A 24,273-nucleotide genomic window follows, 5' to 3' on the forward strand; every position below is an offset into this window, starting at 1 on the left:
TTTTTTCGCACCGTGTGATTTCACCCTTACGCTCGGAACAGAGAGCTTTATTCATAGGGACTTTATCAAATCACGCGAAACCAACCTTAAACGGCCACTTGTTCTCGGACCAATCAGAGCTCAATTTATAGGGACCTTATCGAATCCCGCGAAAACATCACCTGTTACGCTCCGCTCACACCGATCACAGAGCTCGATTCATAGAATTTTTATTTAATCGCGTAACCACCCTTAAAAGCTCCATCAATTACGCTCGGACCAATCAGAGAGCTCGAATCACGGGATCTTTATTGAATCGCACGAAACCAATCTGAAATGACCACCAGTTACGCTCGGACCAATCGGTGAATTCAATTATAGGGACTTTACCGAGTCGCTCGAAACTAATCTTAAAAAATACACTCGGATAAGGTCTTTAATTTTCCAGAAAAATAAAATCTAGGATAAAATGTTAAATATTTATTTATGAAAATCTTAATAAATGTATGCTTGATAAAATAGGTGGTGGAATGTATTTAAGCACTTATTCTTTTTCTAAGGTTTTTTTACATTTGTTCATATGATTTACATCTTATAAAATATACATAACATTGTCTATATTTTATACAAGATCTCTAAATATTGATGAAGGTTCGAGCTAATAATGGACTGATCATACAACAAATTGTCTCGAATATCTGATGAAAATCTAAAATTATTTTTAATATCATCCGAAATTAAAAAATTCTTGATCTTGAATATACTTTTAAAAACTCTGGAAAGAGATACTAAGACGTCCATTATTAGATTCATTAAAATCGATATTAATTATTTCTGTAAAATTAATTTAAAAGTCCAAAAATAAAATTTATACTGGTGGGATACTCGTATGTATTCGGAGGCCATGCATATCTTTGATTTCTTCCTTAAGAACCTGCAATAAAATAGATTGGTTATACTACACGCACACTCCCTAACAAAATGATACAACCACCTTCATTTTCATATATTCTTCGACTCAAAGAAATTCAAAGGAAATGACGCGTATATTTTGTAAAAAATGAAAAAAGCGGCTTCGGTCAAATAATTGATTGAAACTGAAATATTTTAAAGTGGTGGTGATGAAAAACTTCCTGAAGCGAGAAATCTTAAAATTAGAAAGCATAAAATATATGATGATTTGAAATGAGTACTATTAGAGTTTAAGTGTTGTCTATTCTTTAATACATAGATTACATTAATATATAGGGTGTCCGGTAAGTTTTGACAAAGAGCTTTTTCTAAGTTCGAATTCACCAAACAAAACGGTAAGCCTTATACTGTTCAAAATAGTATATAGATGATAACCGATAAAATAATTCCTCCTAGAGGCACTAATCTTGTGCCATCTTAATGCGTCATAATAAAGTATAACATCTTTATCCCATCTAGTCTGAAAAATAAATCTGATATTGGCATTCAAAGACCTTTGCAATTTCAAATTTAGTTAGCCAATGCTGTCAGAGAAAATCGCACAATGGTAATCAGTGTTGTTGAAAAATATCAAGGATACAATAAGGTAACGTAGATTCACAGGCATCAACTGCCTACAGATCTTGAGTTGGTGCAGGGAAGCATCTTTCATCTTTATTCCTGATGACTATTATTTTATTGCGTCTCGATAAACGGAATTTTGGATAATCAAGATTTAAAAGAGAGATAGTATCAAAACACTATAATTGTATATAATACAATTATAAAGTATTGCATCGCATTGTTATTTTTATTCACTTTGAATGAAAATATAGAAAAAATTAAATTATATTGAGCTGAAGAATATATAAACGGTGAATCTATTATTTCATGTTGTAAACTATCACTGCTTTCCATTTGATGACACAAATCGACACAAGCGTCATTCTATCCTTCTTCATTCAGAGAGTGACAAAGATAGAACGACACTTGTATTAACTTGTGTCGACTGTCTCCTAAAAGGAAAGCAGCCTATGTAAACTTGATTGATATAACTAATTTTTCTGGAATCATCAAAGGCATCATCAAAGGTTTACCTCATTAATAATTTGATGTTGCTTTACAGTATTTAGTCCTTTGAATTCCAAAGCAACAACATTTATGTCAAACATAGCACCGCATCCTCCTAAAATAAAATTGCGACTATATCAATGTATCGCTAAGTATATTTTTTAAGGACCATAGCACACAAAAAAACTTAAGCAGTAAAACGTAAGCAGTAAGAAAAAGGACTGCGGAATAGAGAATGCGTCATTAAAGCACCAATCAGCGCTATTCCGCACTTCTCCATCGCGCATGTGTTATGTTCACATGATGCGTTAAAAATGTATCCAGGATGAATATAATTTAAACACTACTAATTTTATGTTAATAATTTGCTTATTAAAATAAAATATAATTTGTCAAATTGTAAAAGCAATTATCACTGTTGTAGTATTTAATATTTTACAATTAATATTTACAATATCAACAATTTTTTGAACCGCTTTAACGCATTTACTATCGTTTTTCCGTGAACAGGGCACGCTGAAGTCGTACGTAATGCGTCATTGTTTTTTGTTAGATTTTATCATTTTGCTTCGTTCGTCTCAACAGCACTCAACATTACGCGATTGCATCATATCATTCAGCATCAAATTATTTTAACTTCTCAAACTTCTCTTTAATTCCTGAACGCAGCTCAGTAGCAGTGATGCGAATTCCGGGCCGCTTGCAGCACGCGATCAGCGCCACCGGTCGGCGGCCTGGCGCAACCGATGGCAACACAAGCACGAGCCCGTGTCCGTGTGACTTGGTAGTTGGAAGCGTGCCGACTATACTCTGAACGAGTGCGAAAAGGTCAGAAGTAGTCGCAATGGCAATATGGCTACCATTTATGACGTCATTGAAGGAACTAGACGCTATCACAGCGCGCTGCGTAGTAATAGCGGTACTGCCAATACTGGCGGTGTATATCGGAACACAATCTATACCGGAAAATCAGCTTACTCCTGATTGAATGAACACCAATTTTGGTCTTTTTTCATGTTTATCGTGATCTTTGTACATGTTTCCTTTAGAAAACGTCAAGTTTAGAGAAATGTAAAAAAATTACACATGCAATTGTATAGAGAATTACATATAATTATACATCAGCAATTTTTTTTACATTTCTCCAAAGTTGATTTTTTTTTCTGAAAAGAATACGATAGTTATCCTTTTAATTATTTTTGATGTTTTTTCTTGTTGTTATTACTATTTTCTTGCACTAAAAACTGTAATTTTACAAAAGAAAAAAGAATGTATAAACATGTATGGACATATTTAAAAACATCATATCTTTATTTCATATAACTATGTATGTTTATATATGGTCTTTATTTTATATTTTTGACTGTATTTTATATTTTTATATTTTGTGTTTGATTTTACATGTATACCATATGGTGATAAGTATGCCAAATACCGACATACAAGCGACAAAATAGGAGTGAACGACGAAATTCTGTTACAGCGCCTCGCCATGATAAAAGGCTAAACTAATAGAGGCGCGAAAAGTGACGATTTTGACAACATGTTGCGTTACGTGCCATTTCGTTATTATGCGCTTAATTGTGAAAATATGACTTATCTTGTACACCAAAGTCGTAAAAATGGACGAAAATTAAAGTTATCTTAGAATTTCGTACGTAAAAGCATATTTTTTACCTATTTCAACAGCTGTCAAACCGTGTGTTTTTCACCCGAATAGAGGCTCCCTCCCCCCCACTGTACATGCCTTTTACGATGATTTACCGACTGTCAAGAAAGGAAAGGACAGTTTTCATCCATTTTTACAAGTGTTTTAAAGCGATCTTGTCATTTCGATTTATCCAAATTGTCTTTATTTACAAATGGCACGTAGCATAACATAAATTAATGTGTCGTTTCTCGCTTATGACATCACGATTCTAACATTGCCGCAGTGACTAATCAGGAGCCTTAAGAAATTTTCTCTTTCACTCTTTCTCTAATGGATATACATAGGATAAAATAATTTTTACCTGATACATCGGTGACTTCAATCAACTGAGCTTGCGGAAACCTGTTCCTCAGGATGGATATCATTTTCTCTTCGGCATGCTTACCCGCAAGTACACCATTAGATCCATTCCACAGCCGAGATAGCAGCTGCAACAGTTTGGTTTCATTCATCTTTCTCATTGCAGTTCTTGTTAGTCTCATCGTTTATCTATAGCATGCAAAATATTGCTCAAGAGGGATTAAATTTGAGCAAAGAAATGAATTTCATTAAATTCTAACAAGCTTATTTATCTTTCTTATTTACAAAAAGTGTAGAAAGATGTAGATGAAAAGATTATATGTATAATGCATACATTTTTCTTTTATTTATAGAAATACTATTTGTAAATTTATTAACTTAGAGCTTATATAGACTTAATATTTAAGTTTAGATTTATTATATACACACATAAAGAAAACAAAACACAGCGTGTGTATAAGTAGTAATACATATTGTATATTCAGGATAGACCATTTAAACCAATGCACGCAAATATCTCGAAAAGGAGAAATTTTTTCAAAAAGTCTTTCAAACAAGTTTTGTGGTTTTAAGATGGAAAGAAGATGGTGACCTGGATCAACTTTAAATTAGTTGTAACACGTTGAGTGTTCTGAATTACCTTGAGATCGAATAATCAAAGTATACTACAAAAATAAAAAAATTTATATGGTTCTATTAAAAAATATGTAATTTTATCTCAATATTTTATTAAAAATAAATAAATTTAAATTTTCAAATGCAATTGTTTATGAGAAATCAACAAACTTGGATCTGATGAAGTTAGCACGAAATTCTATTAATATAAATCATGACAATTCCAGTAGTACTTTTCATAGTTCTACAGTTCCACAACAAAATAAAAAAGCCACATTTTTTACATTAAAAAGCCAAATATAAAAATATAGCGTGCTCTAACTTCGCAAATCTAGCATGACACTTTTTCTTCAAAAGTACAAGAAAACGATAAACACACGCACGCACATGTTTCTCAAAATAATTAAATAAGAATCTAATAAATTATATAGCCAGAAATTTTGCCGAGAACAATCCTGCCATTAAATTAATTGTCCGTTGTGTGTGTGCGTGTGCGTGCGTGCGTGCGTGCGCGCGTGCGTGCGTGCGTGTGTGTGTGTGTGAAATAATCTGAAAAAGAAAATTCTGATCCAAAATACGCAGACGGGACACCACGTGGGCTTACCGATACACTGCGCGAGGTCGATGTAAACGCACGCCGAAACATAGTCAGACGAGTCGTGGACGTTCCTCGTCGCGTCCTTATTTTTCTTCGAAACTCAATTGTCTTCTCCGGATCTCTATCCTGTCGAGAATGGTCGTGAAAATTGATGGTAAATACCAATAATGAGCGACAAATATTGCCGGGAGCCGGGAACGCTAGGCACAGCTAGGCACCGACGCCACCGATGACCGACTGCGGATTATGGGTATGTTTCCACTGAGAGCGTCAGGCTGGAATCAGACTACGGCCGGTATTCATAGTCGGAAACGCTGTGACACCATAAGACCTGTAACAATATCAATAAAAAACTTAATAAATATTTTAATCTCTCTCTCTTTAATTAGATATTTTAATCCTATATAACCTCAAATTTTAATTTTTATTTTAATTGTAATTTTTTAATTTTAAATGTTTAAGGAATTAATAAACTGTAAATAATTGATATGAATTAGTACCTGTGAAATTTGGACCCAACTGCTTGGCTATATCGTCCCAGGCTGCGTTTTTTAAATCACTTCGTTTGTAAATGTTACTTGTGCAAACCCAAAGAAGGGGTTTGGATTCCACAAAGTCGATCAAGCGATAATCTAGCTCTTTATTGAATTGTTTTGACATTGTGTATATTTACTACGTGTATCTGCTTCAGTTTCGAACCATTTACAAGCATCACGTGACAATACAGACGCTCGTAATTGGTTGCGACTGCGATTGCGACTCGGAAAAATGGACGGCCGACCAAATAGTAGTCGCGAGTCGCCGTCGCTGGTCGCTGCTTCCTGATTGGTCGAGGAAAAGTCGCAATCGCAGTCGCAATCGCAGTCGCAGCCGCGAGTCGCTAGTGTGATACGGCCATAAGACGCTAATGCGGCTCTCTGATAGGTTCGTGACACCTCAAGACAGAACTTAAGATGGTCTTGAATATAAGAACTGACTATGAATACCGGCCTACGCAATGGCTGCGTTCAGCAGACTCAACAGTTTTGCAACCGTTTTATGATTGTCTGCTGAGATAGGACCATTCTTTTAGATCTAAAAGTATGATCCAATTAGCGCGAAGGAAATTTCCAACAGTTGCGTTCAGCAGAGAAAGCAGCTTTGCAACTGTTGTAAGATTCTTCAATACGATTGGTTCTTGCTTTGGTTCCTTCACACAGATCTAAACGTATAAACCAATCATATTGAAGAATTTTACAACAGTTGCAAAACTGCTTTCTCTGCTGAACAGGGTTGAACACGTATCAAACTCAATGTAATACGTATTACGTATTACGTGCACTATAGATTTTTTCGGTACAGGCGTTCAATTTTGGAACATTGCCCATATATCACTATAAGCTTAATATAAAGCTGCTGGACCAATAAGAAGGTATATCAAAATCAAAATGACAACTTTAAGGTGAATACTAATTGGTCCAGTGTCCAGTGGTCCAATTCTATGCAGTGCTCACCAGTGCTTACTGTGTTGTATTTCATGTGAGATGGGTTTTACAATTCTAACGTATATAATACACGTTTTATACATTTTATACATATACGTTTTATACGTAGGAAATGTAAGAAACCTCTCGCAGCGTTAAATTTCCCAACCATGCTGCTGAACGCAGCCATTGATCCCCAGACACTCTGTATAGGGATTCTAGACATGATGTTGGCGCCTTTGACGGACGCGCTGCTCGCAATTCGCATAAATCCAAGAAGACTAGAACTAAGGAGGATCAACTCGTGTGGTGGGGGTGAGTCAAAAAACGTCCGCAGTTATTCACACAATGTGCAGCGGCACTGCACATTGGCTGCGTTCAGCAGACTCAACAGTTTTGCAACCGTTTTATGATTGGCTGCGTTCAGCAGACTCAACAGTTTTGCAACCGTTTTATGATTGTCTGCTGAGATAGGACCATTCTTCTAGATCTAAAAGTATGATCCAATTAGCGCGAAGGAAACTTACAACAGTTGCAAAACAAACGTTCTGCTGAACGCACCCATTGTCTGCTGAGATAGGACCATTCTTCTAGATCTAAAAGTATAATCCAATTAGCGCGAAGGAAACTTACAACAGTTGCAAAACAAACGTTCTGCTGAACGCACCCATTGTGTGAAAGTTCGATATAAGAGCGACAAAGGCTACGTTCAGCAACCTCAACTTGTTTCCAACATGTTGCGACAACCGTTGAGTGAGCGGTTACCAATTGCTGAACGATTCTATTCTCTTAAGTCATGTGACTTATATCATCTATTTACCGTGGTATGACTGTTTATTTAGGTTAATTTGTCATTTTCGTTGTTTGTATTGTTCTTTCGGTGTGAACATGGATTTATTACATTTGATATTAATTGCTGCCGACGATGCGGATGATGTGAGAGGTATAGAATTACAGAGAAATATCATAAACTTCATAGCAAAGGAATTGGACGAACCATTGCGAAATAATTTGTTACAAAATGAACGTAGAATGCGATCAAAGAATGAACATTATTATGAAGTAATTGTACCACGGTACAACGATTATGTATTTAAAGAACATTTTAGAATGTCTAGAGTCACATTTGAGGTTATGGGCGTATTCCTCAACACGTTGAGCTCAGGTAGCGGTCTTAAAATATGATGGAAAAAATGGCGTCCGCTCAGTAAACACGTTGCGTATTGGACACTGACAACAGCGCGTTCAGCAGCTTTTCACTGAACTGTTGTGCAACCGTTGCTCTTGCTGAACGTAGCCAAAGTGACGATTATAGAACGACAGAGCGACGACTATATAGAGCGACAGAGAGGACTAATGAAGCGCAAGAGTGGGGGAAGTTATCCGTCGCCACTTTTTGCCTCACCCCCACTACCGCTATTGGCACGAGTTGATCCTCCTAAGGGTGAAATCACACGTGCAGGAAAAAGACTGCGGAATAGAGAATGCGTCATTGAAGCAACCAATCAACGCTATTCAGCGCTATTCGGAATAGCGCTGATTGGTTGCTTGGGTGTGATTTCACCCTTAGTTCTAGTCTTCTTGCATAAATCGAAACTCCCGTCCTCCCGTCTCTCCTCGACGGCGAGGGGCCGAGGGTTGGCGAGGGCCGTCGTCTATCGATTATTCTATCGCCGTTTGTCGGTGCCGACGCTGTTGGACGCTGTCAGACGCTGTCGGACGCTGTCGGCTGTCTATCGACACCGCCGGCGAGTCCGCGACTCGCTACGTGGGACGTAGCGGTTGGGAAGAAAGTGTGAGGCGTGAGACTAGGGCGCGGAATCGCTGGTGAAGGATCGGCGATGTCGCGTCGCGGTGCGGTTTAACCTACGTAACACCTTGCTCATTGAACGTAAATTCTCAGTAGCGGTGATGGACGCGGACAAAGTTCTGTATAGGATCTTCGGTGCGAGTCCTCTCAACGTCGAGCGTACTGCCGCTGGTAGATCTAAAGACGATCATCTCGGACAATCCAGGTGGGAGTTAAGTCTCTAGTCGGAGCAGAAGCTGGGTTCTTCTTCTTAATAAGCCTCAATGACTTTTAATGGTCATTTTAACATCATTTTAACATCATTTTGATATCAGAAGCTGCTTTCCTTTTAGGTGACACAGTCGACACAAGTGTTATTCTACCTTTGTCATTTATTGAATGCCAAAAAGGATAAAATGATGTTTGTGTCGAGTGTGTCTTCTAAAAGGAAAGCAGCGATAATGACTTGTTGTTCTGCTTTCGATCCTGTTTGATTTTTTGACTTACTATGAAGGGTCACGGTATACCACGCAATAAATTTGCGTTTATCCTCCTTGGGCAGCAAAGAACACGCTTTGTGCAGAAATCACGAATAGCATCATAGTATCCCTTCTATATTGAAGTTCATCTTTTCTAATCAGGCTCTATGTATTTTTAACCACACCTGATTTGATCAAGATAGTAATATCGATCATATCTGGGGCAATATTGTCCCTTAAACAGAGACTCATTAGCATTTAGCTTCACAAATGGAGCATTGTTCTCCATACTTTTAATACGGAAAAACCATATATAAAATCGTGGGGGTAATTACGCAGTTTAGCTACAGCACCTCAAAAATCAATAGAATTAGGTTCATTCGACGCCTTTTTGTACGAAATGAACGAATCAGGCAAAAAAAAGTTGCTCTGTTCTACTCTATAAATCTACACTCAACTTAATAAGCCTTTAGCTTCTAAATCATGACATTTCTTTTTGACAAAAAGCGTTTCCGGTGCTACCTTAAGCTTTAAGTAAGTTGGTCAGATGTAGCTGTAAAGTTTAAAGCTGCATAACAAATTAACGTCACAAGCTCATAGCTTAGAATAAATGACCAAAAGAATACTTATAGACTTATTATTGTATTATAAGGATAAAGAAAGAAGTAAGATTGAAGCTGTAGGAAACCCTATTGTAAACGAGATCTAAAAGTCCATGTACATGTCTGCTTTAAATACCCTAGCTTTGCAATTTTTTATTCTTATTTCATTTTACTTTATGTTATGTCGCAAAAAGTACTTGACAATGCAGCTGAAAAGAACTTAGATATGTATCGAAATAAAATGAAATAGGACGTAACACACTTAAATGTGTTATATTTTTATATTTTCCTGTTATATTTTTATATTTTGTACCTTTTAAATTTTACTAGTAATGCGACATTCTCTATCAATTATTACAATTGCTAAGTCATATTTTGTTTTAGATCATTTCAGAATTTGAATTGGGTAAACGAGCATATCAGAAAATCCCTCTTGAATCTGTATATTGATATGTGGAATTCCGAGGATAGAGAGGGCCGTATAGGTCCTCATCTCGTTAGATTCGACATATCCATACAACATGGTCTCTGCATTATCTCCCCTGACAGATTGAGTGTCAATTCGCAGAGTAGCTTCAGCACAATACGAGCCAATACAGGAGTGTTCAAGGGAAAATGGATGTATGAGGTACAACTTGGATCCAAAGGAGTGATGCAAGTTGGATGGGGCACCGCTCAATGTAAATTTAATCAACAGTATGGTGTTGGTGCGTTGAAACGCTGCTGCAAAAACTGCAGCAGTACTTGCAATATTTTTGCAATAATTTCCAATAAATGCTATCTTTTTACTAATATCTAGAGATCCTGAACAGAATCTAGCCATGAGCAATTTTGTCAAAATATTACGATTATATTATATTATTTATATATGTGTGTACACTCTCTCTCTCTCTCTCTCTCTCTCTCTCTCTCTCTCTCTCTCTAACTTGTACTATCTCTATAATCTCGATAGAGTTATAGGGTATAAGTTAAAGTGAGATAGTATAAGTACATAGAGGAAAAAGAAATATATATATTTTTTCTCTTGTTTTTAACAAAATTGCTCGTGGTCATAATTATTACATCTCTAATAGTATTATAAAAATTTATTTTCGTAAATATTATTTTAATTTAATTTAAATTTATTAATAACTAAGAGTCTACTATTTCTGCCTCAGGAGACACCCCAAACTCATACGCTTATGATGGAAATCGTGTGCGGAAATGGAACGTGAATACGCACAAGTATGGCGAAGCCTGGTTAACGGGGGACATTATCGGTTGCGCGCTGGACATGGATGATGGTACGATAGATTTCTACAGGAACGGCAGGAGTCTGGGTAGAGCGTTCGAGAATATACCAATGGGCGCTGGAATCGCGTACTTTCCTACCGTTAGCCTGGCTTTCACTGAGAATCTAACAGCCAACTTTGGCTCGATACCATTTAGATATCCAATTGAGGATTACAAATCTCTGCAAGCACCGCCGATGAAACAAGTTCGCCAAGCCATGCTTCTTTTTCAGTGGTTCTCGCAAGTGATTGAACTGCTGGAATATTCTAAGAACGTTGACAAACAGAATATTCTATTGGATGATAAGACTATGAGTGCCCATGCGTTCCTCATGTGCCTAGCGAGATCCTTACTAAAACATATTGGTCCGTTGCTCACCATTCCTTACGTCACCGAGACGGTTTTTGTGCCGTTTATACAAATGCTCTGCAATCTGACCACCGATGACTCTGCCACGAAATCCGCTTACTCAAATATTTACAGCGCGCGATCGATTGTCTGTCTGGATCTGCTGTGGACATTTCTGGAGGAGCACGAAATTAAAATGTGTTTAGAAAGCACAGTGCTCCACTTACTGTCCGCCTTCCGGCATGTTTCTTTGCTACTCGAATATCCGGATCAATGCAAGAGCTTAATACTGCTGACTAAGATTTGTCAGCACACTGTCACGCGGCAATATTTTCTACAATACCTGTTGTTCGATCGCGTGCGTTTTGCCAACTTTGTACACGTGAAACCGCTTGATGAAGGCGGATTATCAAACGTAGTGGAGAAAGTCTGGTGGGAGACGAATCCCCTGGATTCGTCGATCGAGACAAACAAGACCAGTTATCTGTATGCCTGTGAGCGCATCAAAGCTGCTATATCAGGTGCGATTAAATGCTTAGCTCTTGCAACAACTTTTAAGACATTAAAACTTTTTCACAATCATAATCATTTACAGATTAATTCTTGACAAATATTAATTTTAGGCGACACCTCACCGATTTCAATGTCCTTTAGATTGTTGTAGGGGAGAGTGTCCTGAGTGATTCCCCACAAGAATTAAGTGGGGGACGGCGTTGGTTTGGAAGATATAATAAATTAAAGTTTCATAATAAAGTCATAGCATACGACTTTCCACAAGTGGAAAGTCGCGAAGCGACTTTCATCCCACCACCCCCCTGCTTAGGGACGCGCGGCTTCCACATGAAGCGACTCCCACCCCACCTCTCCTCCCCCCGCATAGTGGCGCACGACTTCCAAGTGAAGCGACTTTCACCCCAACTCCCCCCTCCCTCCCTGCTTCGGGGCGCACGACATTCCAAAGAAATATGGTAAATCTCGGAAAGTCATGCGCCCCTAAGCAGGGGAGGAGGTGGGATGGGAGGCGCTTCGCGTGGAAGTTATACGCCTCTAAACAGGTAGGAAGGATGATTGTTTACATTCTTTAAGAGATTAGTACGGTATACAAATTGCACTATTATATAATAATAATTATTATTTATATATATAATAATATATTATGTAATATGTATTATACCTCTTATACCAATGTTATCTTGTGTACATATTATAGAATTTTAATTTACTATATTTCCTGAATCAATGCCATCCCCCACTTAATTCTTGTGGGGAATCACTCAGGATACTCTCCCCTACGACATATCTAAAGGACATTGAAATTGTGGGAGGTGTCACCTAAAATTATATTTACCTAATTCTTAAGCTAAGAGCTTAAGAATTAAGGATAAAGATATCTTTTTTATCTCATATTCGCAAAAGATATAATTGTTTAATTTTTACATATATGGACATTTTATCTTAAAAATAATAACACTGTACTTTTTTTTTTTTTTTTTTTTTTTTTTACATTACAAGTCAAGTTACTAGTCATTTTGTTAAATAATACCGATGGAACAGTCAAGAGGCCAACATCGAGGGCTATTTTTTTGAAAAAATTCAAACGTTTTGTTCAGGAAAATCTAATATCCAATCGTGTAAGTATACTACATATGTAGTAGTAAATATGTAGTAAATACGGAGACTTATATGCGCGACTCGTCCGCGTAATTATCGTGCATTCAGCCAGCAAACCTGCAGGCATTTTACCAATTCTGCAGACACCCCTGCCAATCACATTATGTTGCTTTCATCGTCTTCTGGTTGCATTCAGAATTTTATGGGACACTGAAATTGGGACAAGCCCTGTCTATATACCTTGCAGGTAATAAGACATAACCAAGAATTATCAGACACATACATTCGCGAAAGGAGAATCAGCTCTTTCTACTTTATTAACGTAGAAACTTTCAATCAGCTTAACATTTTTCTCTCATACAGTTTATATACAATGTGTATCTATATACAATAATACTAAAATGCTTGAACCTTTGCAATGTTAGTTTGATGCATCATGTTTATTGTTATGTAATTACGTTTGTTAATTACGTATTTTGTCCATTGGCATGTATACCCGAGAATTGCAATTCCCTTTTTTATTTCTCTTTACCAAATATATAAGCATCCGCTTCGTATATTATTATTGTTATAATTCGCAAATATTATTGAGCGATGTTTAATTTACGTAATAGCATTTCCTTATAAATTGGAATGGGCAGGGCGTTCTACGATGCATCGATCGATTACTCTGGAATCGACAGACTTGGTGGCGTAATAACCCACTTAAACAAGACATTCAGGAACGAATTGCTACGCCTCCTAGGTTCAGATCATGAGATAATCATTGCGATGGAACAGCAACACCAGCAACAGCAGCAACAGCATACTACAACGGCGACGAATGAAGCGTCAAATAACGCTTACGCCATTACCGATACAGCCATGAGACAAATTGTCGACTTGCCCGTAACTATACCCGCAGCCATTTACCCTCGCTTAATTAATATCAATCCGCCGACGGCATCAACGAGCCAAGGTAGTTCTATGATACTGGAGAGATTTGGATTTTTCTCGTATAGAGATAGGACTAGAGAAGATAGGACTCCGATACGTCACGGTCCTGTAGATCCGGCGATCTCGTTGATGGAATTATTAGACGATATTATCTTATTCTATCATGTAGCAGCGAAAAAGCAATTGGCCAAGGTGGCTGGTCTGCGCGACAGTATGTCCGCCTACATTAACGCGATCGCCAACACCAAGGCGAGGCTCGAACATGTCAAGCGGGAGACGAGTCCGGGGGAGAGTCCCAACGCGAAAGCAATACAAAGAGAGCTACTCCGTACGACGGATATATTTAATAAAAAATTGTCGGAGCAAGCAAGACACATGGCGTGGATCAGAGCCGCTGTATACTCGGAAGAAAAACAAGCGCAATTGGCCTGGTTGTTGAAAGTGATCACGTTGACTCTGCAAACGGCCAGTCAACAGGGCAACATGTTCAGCTTCGTGCCCGATTTCTATCTGGAGACGTTATCTGATCTGAGCGTGAGCTTGCGCGCCCACATGCATCCCACTGTGCCGATCGAGAATATCCCGGATTATCGAACGATACTGTGCAACGCTGCTGAATTTCTGTGCGATCACTTTCTCGATCCGCGTATAGTACACGCCAATTCTAAGGATGTGCTGATACTTGCACTTGCTGGTTTCGTGTCAAATCCGTTGATGCTGGAAGCACTGGAGAACGTGCCGCGCAAGAGCAGGATTAAAATTGTCACGAGTTTGTTGAAACCGTATGAGAACAGAGCCTGGGCGCAGTCCAATTGGGTCTTGCTTAGATTTTGGCAAGGTAACGGCTTTGCTTTTCGATACGAGAAAAGCCCGCATCTCTCGAAGATAGGCATGAAGCAACAGGAATCTGTCTATCAGCTCATAAGTAAGTTATTCTCTTTTTTCATTTAGACTTTATTATTAAACCTTAAAATATTCAAACTTCGTTATTAAACCTAAATCATTGAAGTGTGACAAATCTAAATTATATGCAAACTCTTATACAACGTGTGACATATGGATTTTTATAAAATTTAAACTTTATTTCAATTCGGTATTTTCAGGATTCGCTGTATTGTTTCAGAACCATGTCCATCGGTAATATATCAAGCGCACGTGAGGGACGTGTTGTTGGGTAATCCGCAGGCGTCTACGCAATTTTTGAACTCGCTATTAAACCAATTGAATTGGGCATTCTCCGAGTTTATCGGTATGGTGCAGGAGATTCACAACGTGTCGTCCAGGCCGGAGCGCGTGTTTATCGAGTCGAGACAATTGAAGATCTGTGCCACTTGCTTTGATCTGGCTGTCTCGTTGCTTCGAGTATTAGAGATGATCTCTACGGTAGCCTGGGACATTTTCAGCGATCCCAATCAGTCTTCCAGCGAAATCTTGTTGGCCAGATTGTGTCAAGTGAGTGAGAGTAGAATTAGTAATCGATTCTTTGAGTTGTGCAATCATGTCATGATTTCAGTTACTCTGCCAAGTATTGAACAGGATGAGCTCGCAAACTAACTGTTTTCAACATGTGATGCTATTGGAAATACCGGATTTAGAATCTGTAGATCACTTTCCTATATTAGCTGCCGTTATCGGTATTTTGTTGGCTCTTCTCGAAAAAGAGATGAAGGATTTCGGAGGTAAATTACAACTTTTGTCGCAGATAAATTATAAAGAAAACTATGTTTATGAAATGAGCCTCAATAACTTATGCCTTTTGTTATTAGCAAAATCAACAATTGAAATACCCAGAATTACACGAAGTTTATTAACAGAACCAAGCTTTCAGATCAGTTCTCTGCATTTTGTTTTGAGCGACACAAAATTGAAAAATACAAAGACGAAAAATATAAAACCATTCTCGTTGTTGAACTGTAAGTATCTTGTGAGTTACATCTAATTTAAAGAAGTTGAAACGTTCAATATTTTGATCATGGATTACTAGGTTTGTTGATTAATAAACGATTGGCCCAATTACGTTTTAAAGTATCTCATTGTTGGTCTTATTATCATAATTTGTTTTGTATATTACGAGAGTAACAGCAGATGAAATTAACCGAGTAAAGCAGATGATAACATATCTCGACACCTGTCATACACTTTTACCCGATACCAAATTGATAAGTGATGATGATAACGCTTGTACAATTTGTTATGCGTTTCCAATTACCGCTATATTTAAGCCATGCAATCATCAAACGTGTCGCATCTGTATAGATCGTCATTTGCTCAATACTAGGGAATGTTTCTTTTGTAAAACGATTATAGACAAGGTTGAAGATCTAAGCGGGAACACTTTGCATGATTTTACCAGTGAATTCTCAATTTCGAGAACAACTTCTTGATCCAATGATAAAATCGTTTCGCAACTTGGATACATTATATTAAAGATTTGAATTCTTGCAATATATGCGTCGAGCATCGAGTCTCGACAAAGTTTTCGCTTATAATTTTAATGTATAATAAAAAAATTCTTCTATGAGAGGAAGAGGGAGGAGAAAAAAAAGAGAAAACTAGGATAAATTAAAGAATTTATATGATTACAAAACAGGAAGTTAAATATCACAAAGTTCTTTTTTTATTCACAAATATAATAAACCTATATACTGTTGAGCACATCTTGACGAAGGAAGAAATGTCAAAAGTAGAAAAGAATTATATTCACACAATTATATGTGCAAATGAGTTAACCTGTAAAACTTTTACTGATAAAAATTGTGTGTGTATATATATATATATATATATCAGTCTTTTTTTATGCCTTAACTATATCTTTCTATCGTAATATTGGCTAAAAGTAAAGCATATATTCGGATTGCAAATTAGCTTTCTTAATTTCATTTGAATTGAGTTACGTATGAGATCTATAGAGAGCGTGGCACGCCGTTAATGAATTGTTACCGATGCTAATAAAAAAAATCTCCCAAGTTTCTCAGATCGCACAACGTCTAATGTGTATTTCGAGTGTACCATTACTATCAAACACACAAGCTCTCTCTGAGCTGTCTGAAACCAGTGACTAATGGCGGTTTAGCCGGTGTCTTCTGTAGATCTTGAAGAGCCTCCATAAACACGACGCCGCATACAAAGGCCCCGAATGCGATCAAGAAGATTGCGAAGACGACCAGCATGCGGTCCTTAATATTTAAGTATAATTCTGGATCTCTGAGGAATACGTTTTGTAGGAGACAGATACCTGGTAGGATGAAAATAAACGTCGCGGACAACGATCCTAATAAGTTGATGACCGGTGAGATGTCTGGCACCAGAATGGCGATGACTAGCGACAGGATGAACCAAATCAACGTGATGATCACACGGATGCCAATTCGATCGAAACTCACATTGAAGATACTGAGAAGCGCGTCTCGGCCGCAATATAATACGATGGGATAGGTTGTAAAGTTTTTGATCACAATTGCAATTATCGCCACGGTCACGACGGCACTCTTATCGGTGTAGCCTTGCAGGATATCGCTTGGGACTTTGCCACTACCGAACGTGGCGTAGCCGAAATAACCGACAACGCTGTACGTGCCGTAACAGATCAGCATGCTGACGACGGCACACAGAGTGAACTTGCACAAATTACGGTCCTTCATGCAGGCATAAGTCGGTATCGCCGTCATGTGACTCTGTAAAATGTGCATACCTGTACATATGTATTGATTTAAACAATATAATTTATGTGGGAGCAATAATAAAGATCATATTACAATTATTATTATTATTATTATTATAATAATATAGAGCATGTAATGATTATACTATTAATATAATATTTAATGTAAAACATTAAATTCGTATTTAATCGAATAATACATAGATTAAGAATTCGTACTTGATAAGCGAAGCAAACGATGGGTATTATCTGTAGAATTTCGTATCCATTGTCTGGCCAGATTTTTATAGGTGATACAGTGTTGTTCTGCTCGCCGAAGCTTTTATAAATAATTAACCATACGACATAAATGATGGTTATACAACCAATGGAACTTGCGTAACTTAGAACATCCAGTCTTTTAAAAAAGCACAGCGGCAGTACAAATATACTGCAAGATAAAGCTGTCACAAATGGCCTGGATAAATACCTAGAAAATTGAATTTCTAAAATAAAGACACAATCTGACGAGTTGCATTTCTTTTTTTGTAATTACCACGTATGACAATAGTCAAGACCATAATATGTGGCAAACACTCTATCGAACTGATCACCAACGATTATCAGAAATGTTAAGCAACAACCGAAGCTGTAAACAGCTACGCAGATTCCGCAGAAAGCAAGTGACTTGGATCCACATAATCCAGCGAATGTATCTTGCATTGTATCGGTGCCTGTACTGTTGCTACAACTGGCCAGTATCACCAGAGTAGCTGTGATCAATACAAGCAAGGCAAGTTGAGCCAAGATAGCAGTTCCTATCCCGCCAGCCTTATCAAAGGCCTGTGGGAAATTCAACAATCCAGCTCCCAGTGTAGTGTTCACGATCAAAAAGATTATTCCCAAGACGCCAGCACCTAATGTAACGTACAACAGATGTCCAACAAATTTTTTTTATTATTAACTCATTTTGTGTGTACTTTTAAATCTATAATCTTGATATATCTTGAATATAAATCAGATAAATCTTCAAATTTAAAGTCTAACTTTAAATTATTCAGTTTCTATATATAGTTCATCTTAACTAATTAAAAGAAGAAAGAAGATGTTAAGTGACTCCTGTATCAATATTATTTGATATTAGATAATATTATTGATCGTCCGAAGGTTGTACTTGTGCAATATATTATGTCAATTAAAAGTTAAATATATGTGTATTATGTATACGTATAATTGCATAGTCTAATTTGCCTCGTGCACGCATACTCGTATATTGTATTAACAACAATTCATTGTATATTAACTGAAAAATAAAAAAAAACACAAGTTCTTCGTAATTATGATATTAATTAATTGAATTAATATTTATTACCATACACGCTTAAAAAGTGATTTTTTTTCATGTATTATTTATTTTATAGCAATTTTTATGACTTAAGGCTTTTTTCAATTAAAACTTTGTGTGTATATAAAACAATTCGAAACAGCATTGATAACGTTGAGAACTGATACATGATACATTTAATGAAGCATTTAAAAAATACAATTGAGTAATGTAATGTTTCAGTTTCACTGTTACAAATTCGAATAGTAGGGGACACCGGGGCTAAGCTGATATTTGAATTTTGAGTGGCAAAAATATATCTTATATGAGTTCCCAATTTATATTGTAGATGGCATCTTGCGTGTCTTCTTTACCAACGAAGTTTGGTTAAGTTAAGATGCCGCGTTGTTATGTTTAGAATGTTTTGATAATCAAACGTGTTTTCGATAGTCAAAAATAATTTTTGAGATTTCATTTTTCGAATCACATCATTTTTTATGTATATGGATGAAATGAAGTTGCGAACACCAAAACTTTTTATTGCCATCTTGTAGTCTTATAATAACTCTATAAAACGCTAATAATCACTTGGCCAAAACAGTTTACTTTGTTATTGAAAGTGGCAATTGAAAAAAAGGTGCCCACTTAGCCCCGCGATCTCCCCTGCATCTATTTAATTTATCATTCTATACAAAATGTATAGTATATACGTAATGTAAACTGTAGATTTTCAGCGCTGACAGTGAACTTTGGAACACAGCCATAATACAGTGATTACAATACTGCGAAGTATCGTACATACTGAAGTAAGGCTGCGTTTCGTTATTCACTGTCAGTATTGACAATATGACGTCATAAAGTAGTATTGCAGAAGCGTTTTGAAATTACTAATAGTACTTTTATGACGTTGCAACGTTGCATAACGAAACGATTTAGTAGTACTTGGTAGGACTGTGTAGAAATAATTTTTTAAATTTTGATAAAATTTGGAATTATTAATTATATTCATATCTTTGCGTGCTTTTTCTGCATCTACTTTATTCACTATAATATGTCATAACTTTTCGACATTATTCGTTTCGACATCTAAAAAAACAAATTTTTTCCTGATTTTCCATTTCGTTGAATTTCGCGATCTTTTTACTGCGATTGCCTGACCTCGCCAGTCGCAGTGATAGAAATAGGAAGTGACGCAAAAATTTATGACGTCATATAAACGCAAAAGTATATTGGAAGTTTACTCCGATATATTTTGGAACGGCATGTGCAATGCTGCCAGTACTGACAGTGAATAATGAAACTTATTTCAGTGAAATTATTTAAGATGGTGACAAATACTTTTTTCCTCTCTTTAACGGATTTGAAAGTCCTTTTCCCTTTCCAATTCTAGAATTGGAAAGAGACAATGAATAAGTCGAATCACGGTTATCAAGAGTTAACCGTGAGTTGTGGAATGGGCCCATGCCATCGTCTCGATACGACAGATTTCCTAACCTGAAAACTGAATAGTAGTCAACTTTTAACGCTTATGCGGGATCTACAATAGAAGTCGTAACAATCGTAGAGTCTTATGTCGTAGAAAATTGACCAATCAGAGTCGAATATGAGAAGAATAATCAACTGTGATTGGTCAATTTTCTATGACCCTACAACCGCTACGACTTCTATGACCCTACCCCGCATTAGGCTGCGTTCGGGCGCTACTAGAGCTATTTGTGTCATTCATCGTCCACTAGACGTAAAACAAGGATAGCATGACACAATAGCGCTGATAGCGCGCTCCCCGAACCCAGCCTTAATATCTCGCTTCATAGAGCAGCACAGGGCAGTCCCGCACTTTTTTTTCTGTCAGATTCTTTCATTTTGTGCAAAAACGCGTCGAATGAGCCTAATTTCATAGAAATCGAAGGTGAGACAGTGCTTGTAAACAATTGCGTAACAGTTTATGTAAAAGTAATTGTGTTGAATGAAAATCAGATGTTTTCTCGGAACATATCTATAAGATAACGCTTCGTCAATTTTGTAACATCGCAATGTTGTAATGCCCATCAATGTTACCTCTTCGAGTTTCATTGTTACGCGCGTACGAAAGACTCGGTCCAGTTGACTGAAACAGATTGTCGGGGAAAAGCGGCTCGAGATCGCTCACAAGATGATCCATTTTTAACGCGATTTTTGAACTGTGACTGATTCTGATGAAGTGACTATGATGCTTTGTTTTGTGACAGATGCTCCTCTTTCTTCTCAGTTTGCGGGGCCCCCTCAATCTCAATCCACCACCACAGTATATACTGTGCCACCACTTTCCGGTGCGCAAAGTCCATGAACGCTTCACCGGCTGTCTCCAGATTCCAGACTCTCCACTAGAGTCCTATATATAAAGAGAAGCGACATCGAACCCCCACCACCAGATCGGATGATCCCTATCATCACCCCCTACGCCGCCATGTTTCGACCGCTCCAGTGTCGTAAACATAAACATACTCCAACCACCAACATTGTACTCCGTTGACTCCGTTAGCGGAGTGAGCTCTAAAGTATTTCATTACTTTAGATCTACAATAGATATTTTAAGCTTTAAGCCGTAAAAAATTGACCAACTTTTATTACTTAAGGCTTATATAACGCATTAAATAGTGCAAACAACGTGGTCGACGGCCACGTGTATCAGCTGTGTAAACAGCTGCGGACGTTCCGTTACTATCATTTCACTGTACACTGGCAGTATATTTGCGAAAATGGAACGCTTGCTTCAGCACACTAGGGGATCGATTCTGTATCTTGAAACGAGGTGAAAATTACAAAAGTGAGCAAATTTACTAGAATACTGATAATTTCATTGGTCGACACCTAGTAAATTTGCTCACTTTTGTCATTTTCACCTTGTTTGAAGATACAGAATTGACCCCCAGAAACTCGGACGTCAATGTCGCTTCTCTTTATATATAGGACTCTACTCTCCACTGCGCTTCACGGAGCAAAGGTCAGAGTATCCATGCATCATCAGGCGTCATGAGGCGATCATCGATCATGTAATGTTTTCTCTAGATCATGTCACTTTTTCTATTTTTCCATCGAAAAATCATCCGTACACTCCAAACCGCCAATCAGTGATGCCAGACATGCCCCGCACTCGCACATGCGCGTTGGTTTACAGCTGAGCGCACAGTACTGTAGCTGCTGTAGCTATAGCAATAGGTAACGATTAGTTTGTTCGCGTCGCATGCTCCAACATGTTCCAATATGCTTCTACCATAGCTCCTACTCACTCGAACGCGCTTGGTAGAGTGAGAAGGAGCTATGGTAGGAGCATATTGGAGCATGTTGGAGCTTGCGACGCGAACAAACCTGGGGATCGATTCTGTATCTTCAAACAAGGTGAAAATGACAAAAGTGAGCAAATTTACTAGGTGTTGACCAATGAAATTATCAGTATTCTAGTAAATTTGCTCACTCTTTTGTAATTTTTATCTCGTTTCAAGATACAGAATCAATTCCCTGGGTATCGACCATGTAACTTTTTCCCTAGAGCGGAAACGTAAAAAGTGAAAATTTTTTGTATGAGCGTGTATATGTACACGCACCGGCAGGAATGGAGATTGAGAGAGAAAGCGTAATTGGACGTGATATCGGCTCGCGGTGTCCTTTCGCTGTTTCACACATTTGTTACTAGCGCGAGTGAGATCCCCCGGTGTCTCCCGCTCGCCAATATTCATAATATTTTTATTATGCACAAAATGATGTAATTATGCATAAAAATTCTTAATACTGTAAAAAATTTTTGTGCATAATTACGTGTAATTTTGAGACTCATTGTAATAGCTTTGCATGCTTCCAGTAACACGTACGTGTGAACTTCGGTACGAGTGTGTAGCGTCGCGCGCCGAACGCCGAGGGACACCATTCCTGCCGGTGCGTGTACATACATACATGCATAAAAATTTTCACTTTTCACGTTTCCACTCTAGAGAAAAAGTTACATGATCGATACCCTGATGTGTGGGGATGTGAGATTAGAGCGCCACGCATTGGTCAACACCTAGTAAATTTGTTCACTTTTGTAATTTTCACCTTGTTTAAAGATACAGAATCGACCCCTTGATTAGAGGGTCTCTAGTCTAGGGAAATCGGAATCGCCGTCATTTCTGCGGCGAGTGCCATCACAATTAAAAAGAAAGGGTCCAGGGATATTTGAAGTCGGTATCGGCAATTGATATAAAATTGCGATTATCAACATAAATGTTTGGATAATACATTGCTAAATTCATGATTTTTTTATTATATAAATTCTGCATAAATAAGTATAACTTGTAATTCTATGATGTCTTACACATATACTATTGCCGCAAAATTATTTTTTTTTCTGTAGTTATCATGTCTATTGATAATTGAACTCTGACGTATGATAACATTAAAACCATAATTTTAAATAAAAATCGAGTATTATTGAGTTTTAAATATAAATATATAAATATATATATATATATATATATTACGAAACTAATAAATCATAAAATTAGTACCATTATATTATCGGTCTTTTATTCTCAATCATTTAAATTTTAACAGTCACGCGAACTTTTGTAAAATCGGCCGTCTTTAATAACATCTCGTCGGTGTTAGTACTTATTATTACATTCTTCTCTGTAATTTCATCAATTTTTCGAATTTTGCAATAAAATTTTTCTTAATTGCAATTTTTCTTTAATGTAGTTTAAAAAAAAAAAAAAATTAGAAGAATTTAAAGTTATAGATAATTAAACTATCCGAAATTCGTGTGCTCAGACATGACACATTGTACAGTAATAATGAAGGTGTTTAGAAAAATAGGAGAGAATAGAATTGAAAACTATTGAAAATAGCTTGAAAACATTTTAACCTTTCTCATTTAGAAACTACTGTAGTCTCATTTTGATATTAGGATTTTCTTGAAATGATCTCAGAAATCTGCTACTGACTGATACCACGCGAAATCTGGGACATCCTATATATTTTTAAGACTATAATGTAGATATTAAAGGAAAAAAAAAAATAATTAAAATAATTAAAATATTTTTTCTCAGAAATTAACTTACTTCCTTAAAATCAACAAGAAATAAAATTGTATACGATAAAGGAGTTAATTGATCAGCGTGACGTTAATTCATTAAAAAAAATTGTTAATATCGAATGTTGCGTTCATCGATCGCTTTGTGTCAGCTGTACTTGATCTCTTCGGATCGATTATCTCTGTTAATTTTACAATATTCTGATAAAAGTGAGATTATCTGTAAAATAAAGCGACCTTGCCTGCCGAAAGATTACGAAGAACATAAAATCAAAGATGCTTAGTTTCCTTTTGTACGAGTATTTTGGTTCTTAAAAATTTCGTTCTTTAGTTTAATCAACTAAATATAATACACGCTAAATAAAAAATTACCATATTATAATAAAAATATATATATACACACACACACACTTTATATTTCAATAATAGAATAAAATATTTCAATAAAGAATAAAATAAGAATAAAATATTTTAAATGCGAAACGAAAATCAAAGTTTGTTGAAAATCATGATATTACCTGAAAGAGCGTCTAATCG

General features: G+C 36.9%; 3 protein-coding genes across 4 annotated transcripts; 1 reads left to right on the plus strand and 2 right to left on the minus strand.

Moving 5' to 3' along the window:
• Positions 1–675: 675 nt before the first annotated feature.
• LOC108729505 (bolA-like protein 3) lies at positions 676–5,468 on the minus strand. Of its 2 annotated transcripts, XM_018458657.1 has the most exons (4): positions 5,232–5,468; positions 4,014–4,140; positions 2,028–2,116; positions 685–913 (listed from the first exon to the last, which is right to left on the minus strand). In XM_018458657.1, the coding sequence occupies exons 1-4, from the start codon at positions 5,271–5,273 to the stop codon at positions 848–850; spliced, it is 324 nt and encodes a 107-aa protein (XP_018314159.1). In that variant the 5' UTR covers positions 5,274–5,468; the 3' UTR covers positions 685–847. The 2 variants fall into 2 exon arrangements, with proteins under 2 accessions (XP_018314158.1, XP_018314159.1); XM_018458656.1 differs by lacking the exon at positions 5,232–5,468 and having other exon boundaries at positions 676–913; positions 4,014–4,194.
• A 2,844-nt stretch (positions 5,469–8,312) lies between these two features.
• On the plus strand, positions 8,313–16,269 carry LOC108729506 (E3 ubiquitin-protein ligase RNF123). The gene is made up of 10 exons (XM_018458659.1): positions 8,313–8,703; positions 9,943–10,265; positions 10,716–11,709; positions 12,683–12,809; positions 12,933–13,036; positions 13,431–14,650; positions 14,849–15,177; positions 15,239–15,404; positions 15,492–15,642; positions 15,800–16,269. The coding sequence occupies exons 1-10, from the start codon at positions 8,600–8,602 to the stop codon at positions 16,107–16,109; spliced, it is 3,828 nt and encodes a 1,275-aa protein (XP_018314161.1). The 5' UTR covers positions 8,313–8,599; the 3' UTR covers positions 16,110–16,269.
• A 10-nt stretch (positions 16,270–16,279) lies between these two features.
• On the minus strand, positions 16,280–21,030 carry LOC108729504 (putative sodium-coupled neutral amino acid transporter 7). The gene is made up of 4 exons (XM_018458655.1): positions 20,748–21,030; positions 17,922–18,282; positions 17,606–17,855; positions 16,280–17,399 (listed from the first exon to the last, which is right to left on the minus strand). Exons 1-4 carry the CDS (start codon positions 20,848–20,850, stop codon positions 16,743–16,745), a joined length of 1,371 nt encoding a protein of 456 aa, XP_018314157.1. The 5' UTR covers positions 20,851–21,030; the 3' UTR covers positions 16,280–16,742.
• Between the last annotated feature and the right edge of the window lie 3,243 nt (positions 21,031–24,273).

The sequence above is a fragment of the Mycetomoellerius zeteki genome, unplaced genomic scaffold (assembly GCF_001594055.1).
Source record: "Mycetomoellerius zeteki isolate Tzet28-1 unplaced genomic scaffold, Tzet1.0 scaffold74, whole genome shotgun sequence".
Taxonomy (NCBI): domain Eukaryota; kingdom Metazoa; phylum Arthropoda; class Insecta; order Hymenoptera; family Formicidae; genus Mycetomoellerius; species Mycetomoellerius zeteki.

Bases quoted from the DNA above. Each gene is read 5' to 3' on its own strand.
- LOC108729505 (XM_018458656.1), bottom strand. From the start codon at position 4,194: ATGAGACTAACAAGAACTGCAATGAGAAAGATGAATGAAACCAAACTG. The intron at 2,117-4,013 runs GTAAAAATTATT...ATTTTATTTTAG, and splicing joins TGAAGTCACCGATGTATCAG to GAGGATGCGGTGCTATGTTT. The intron at 914-2,027 runs GTAAACCTTTGA...ATTTTATTGCAG, and splicing joins AACATCAAATTATTAATGAG to GTTCTTAAGGAAGAAATCAA.
- LOC108729506 (XM_018458659.1), top strand. From the start codon at position 8,600: ATGGACGCGGACAAAGTTCTGTATAGGATCTTCGGTGCGAGTCCTCTC. The intron at 8,704-9,942 runs GTGGGAGTTAAG...ATTTTGTTTTAG, and splicing joins GATCATCTCGGACAATCCAG to ATCATTTCAGAATTTGAATT. The intron at 15,178-15,238 runs GTGAGTGAGAGT...TCATGATTTCAG, and splicing joins TGTTGGCCAGATTGTGTCAA to TTACTCTGCCAAGTATTGAA.
- LOC108729504 (XM_018458655.1), bottom strand. From the start codon at position 20,850: ATGGATCATCTTGTGAGCGATCTCGAGCCGCTTTTCCCCGACAATCTG. The intron at 17,856-17,921 runs GTAATTACAAAA...TCAATTTTCTAG, and splicing joins CTTGACTATTGTCATACGTG to GTATTTATCCAGGCCATTTG. The intron at 17,400-17,605 runs GTACGAATTCTT...CACATTTTACAG, and splicing joins TCGTTTGCTTCGCTTATCAA to AGTCACATGACGGCGATACC.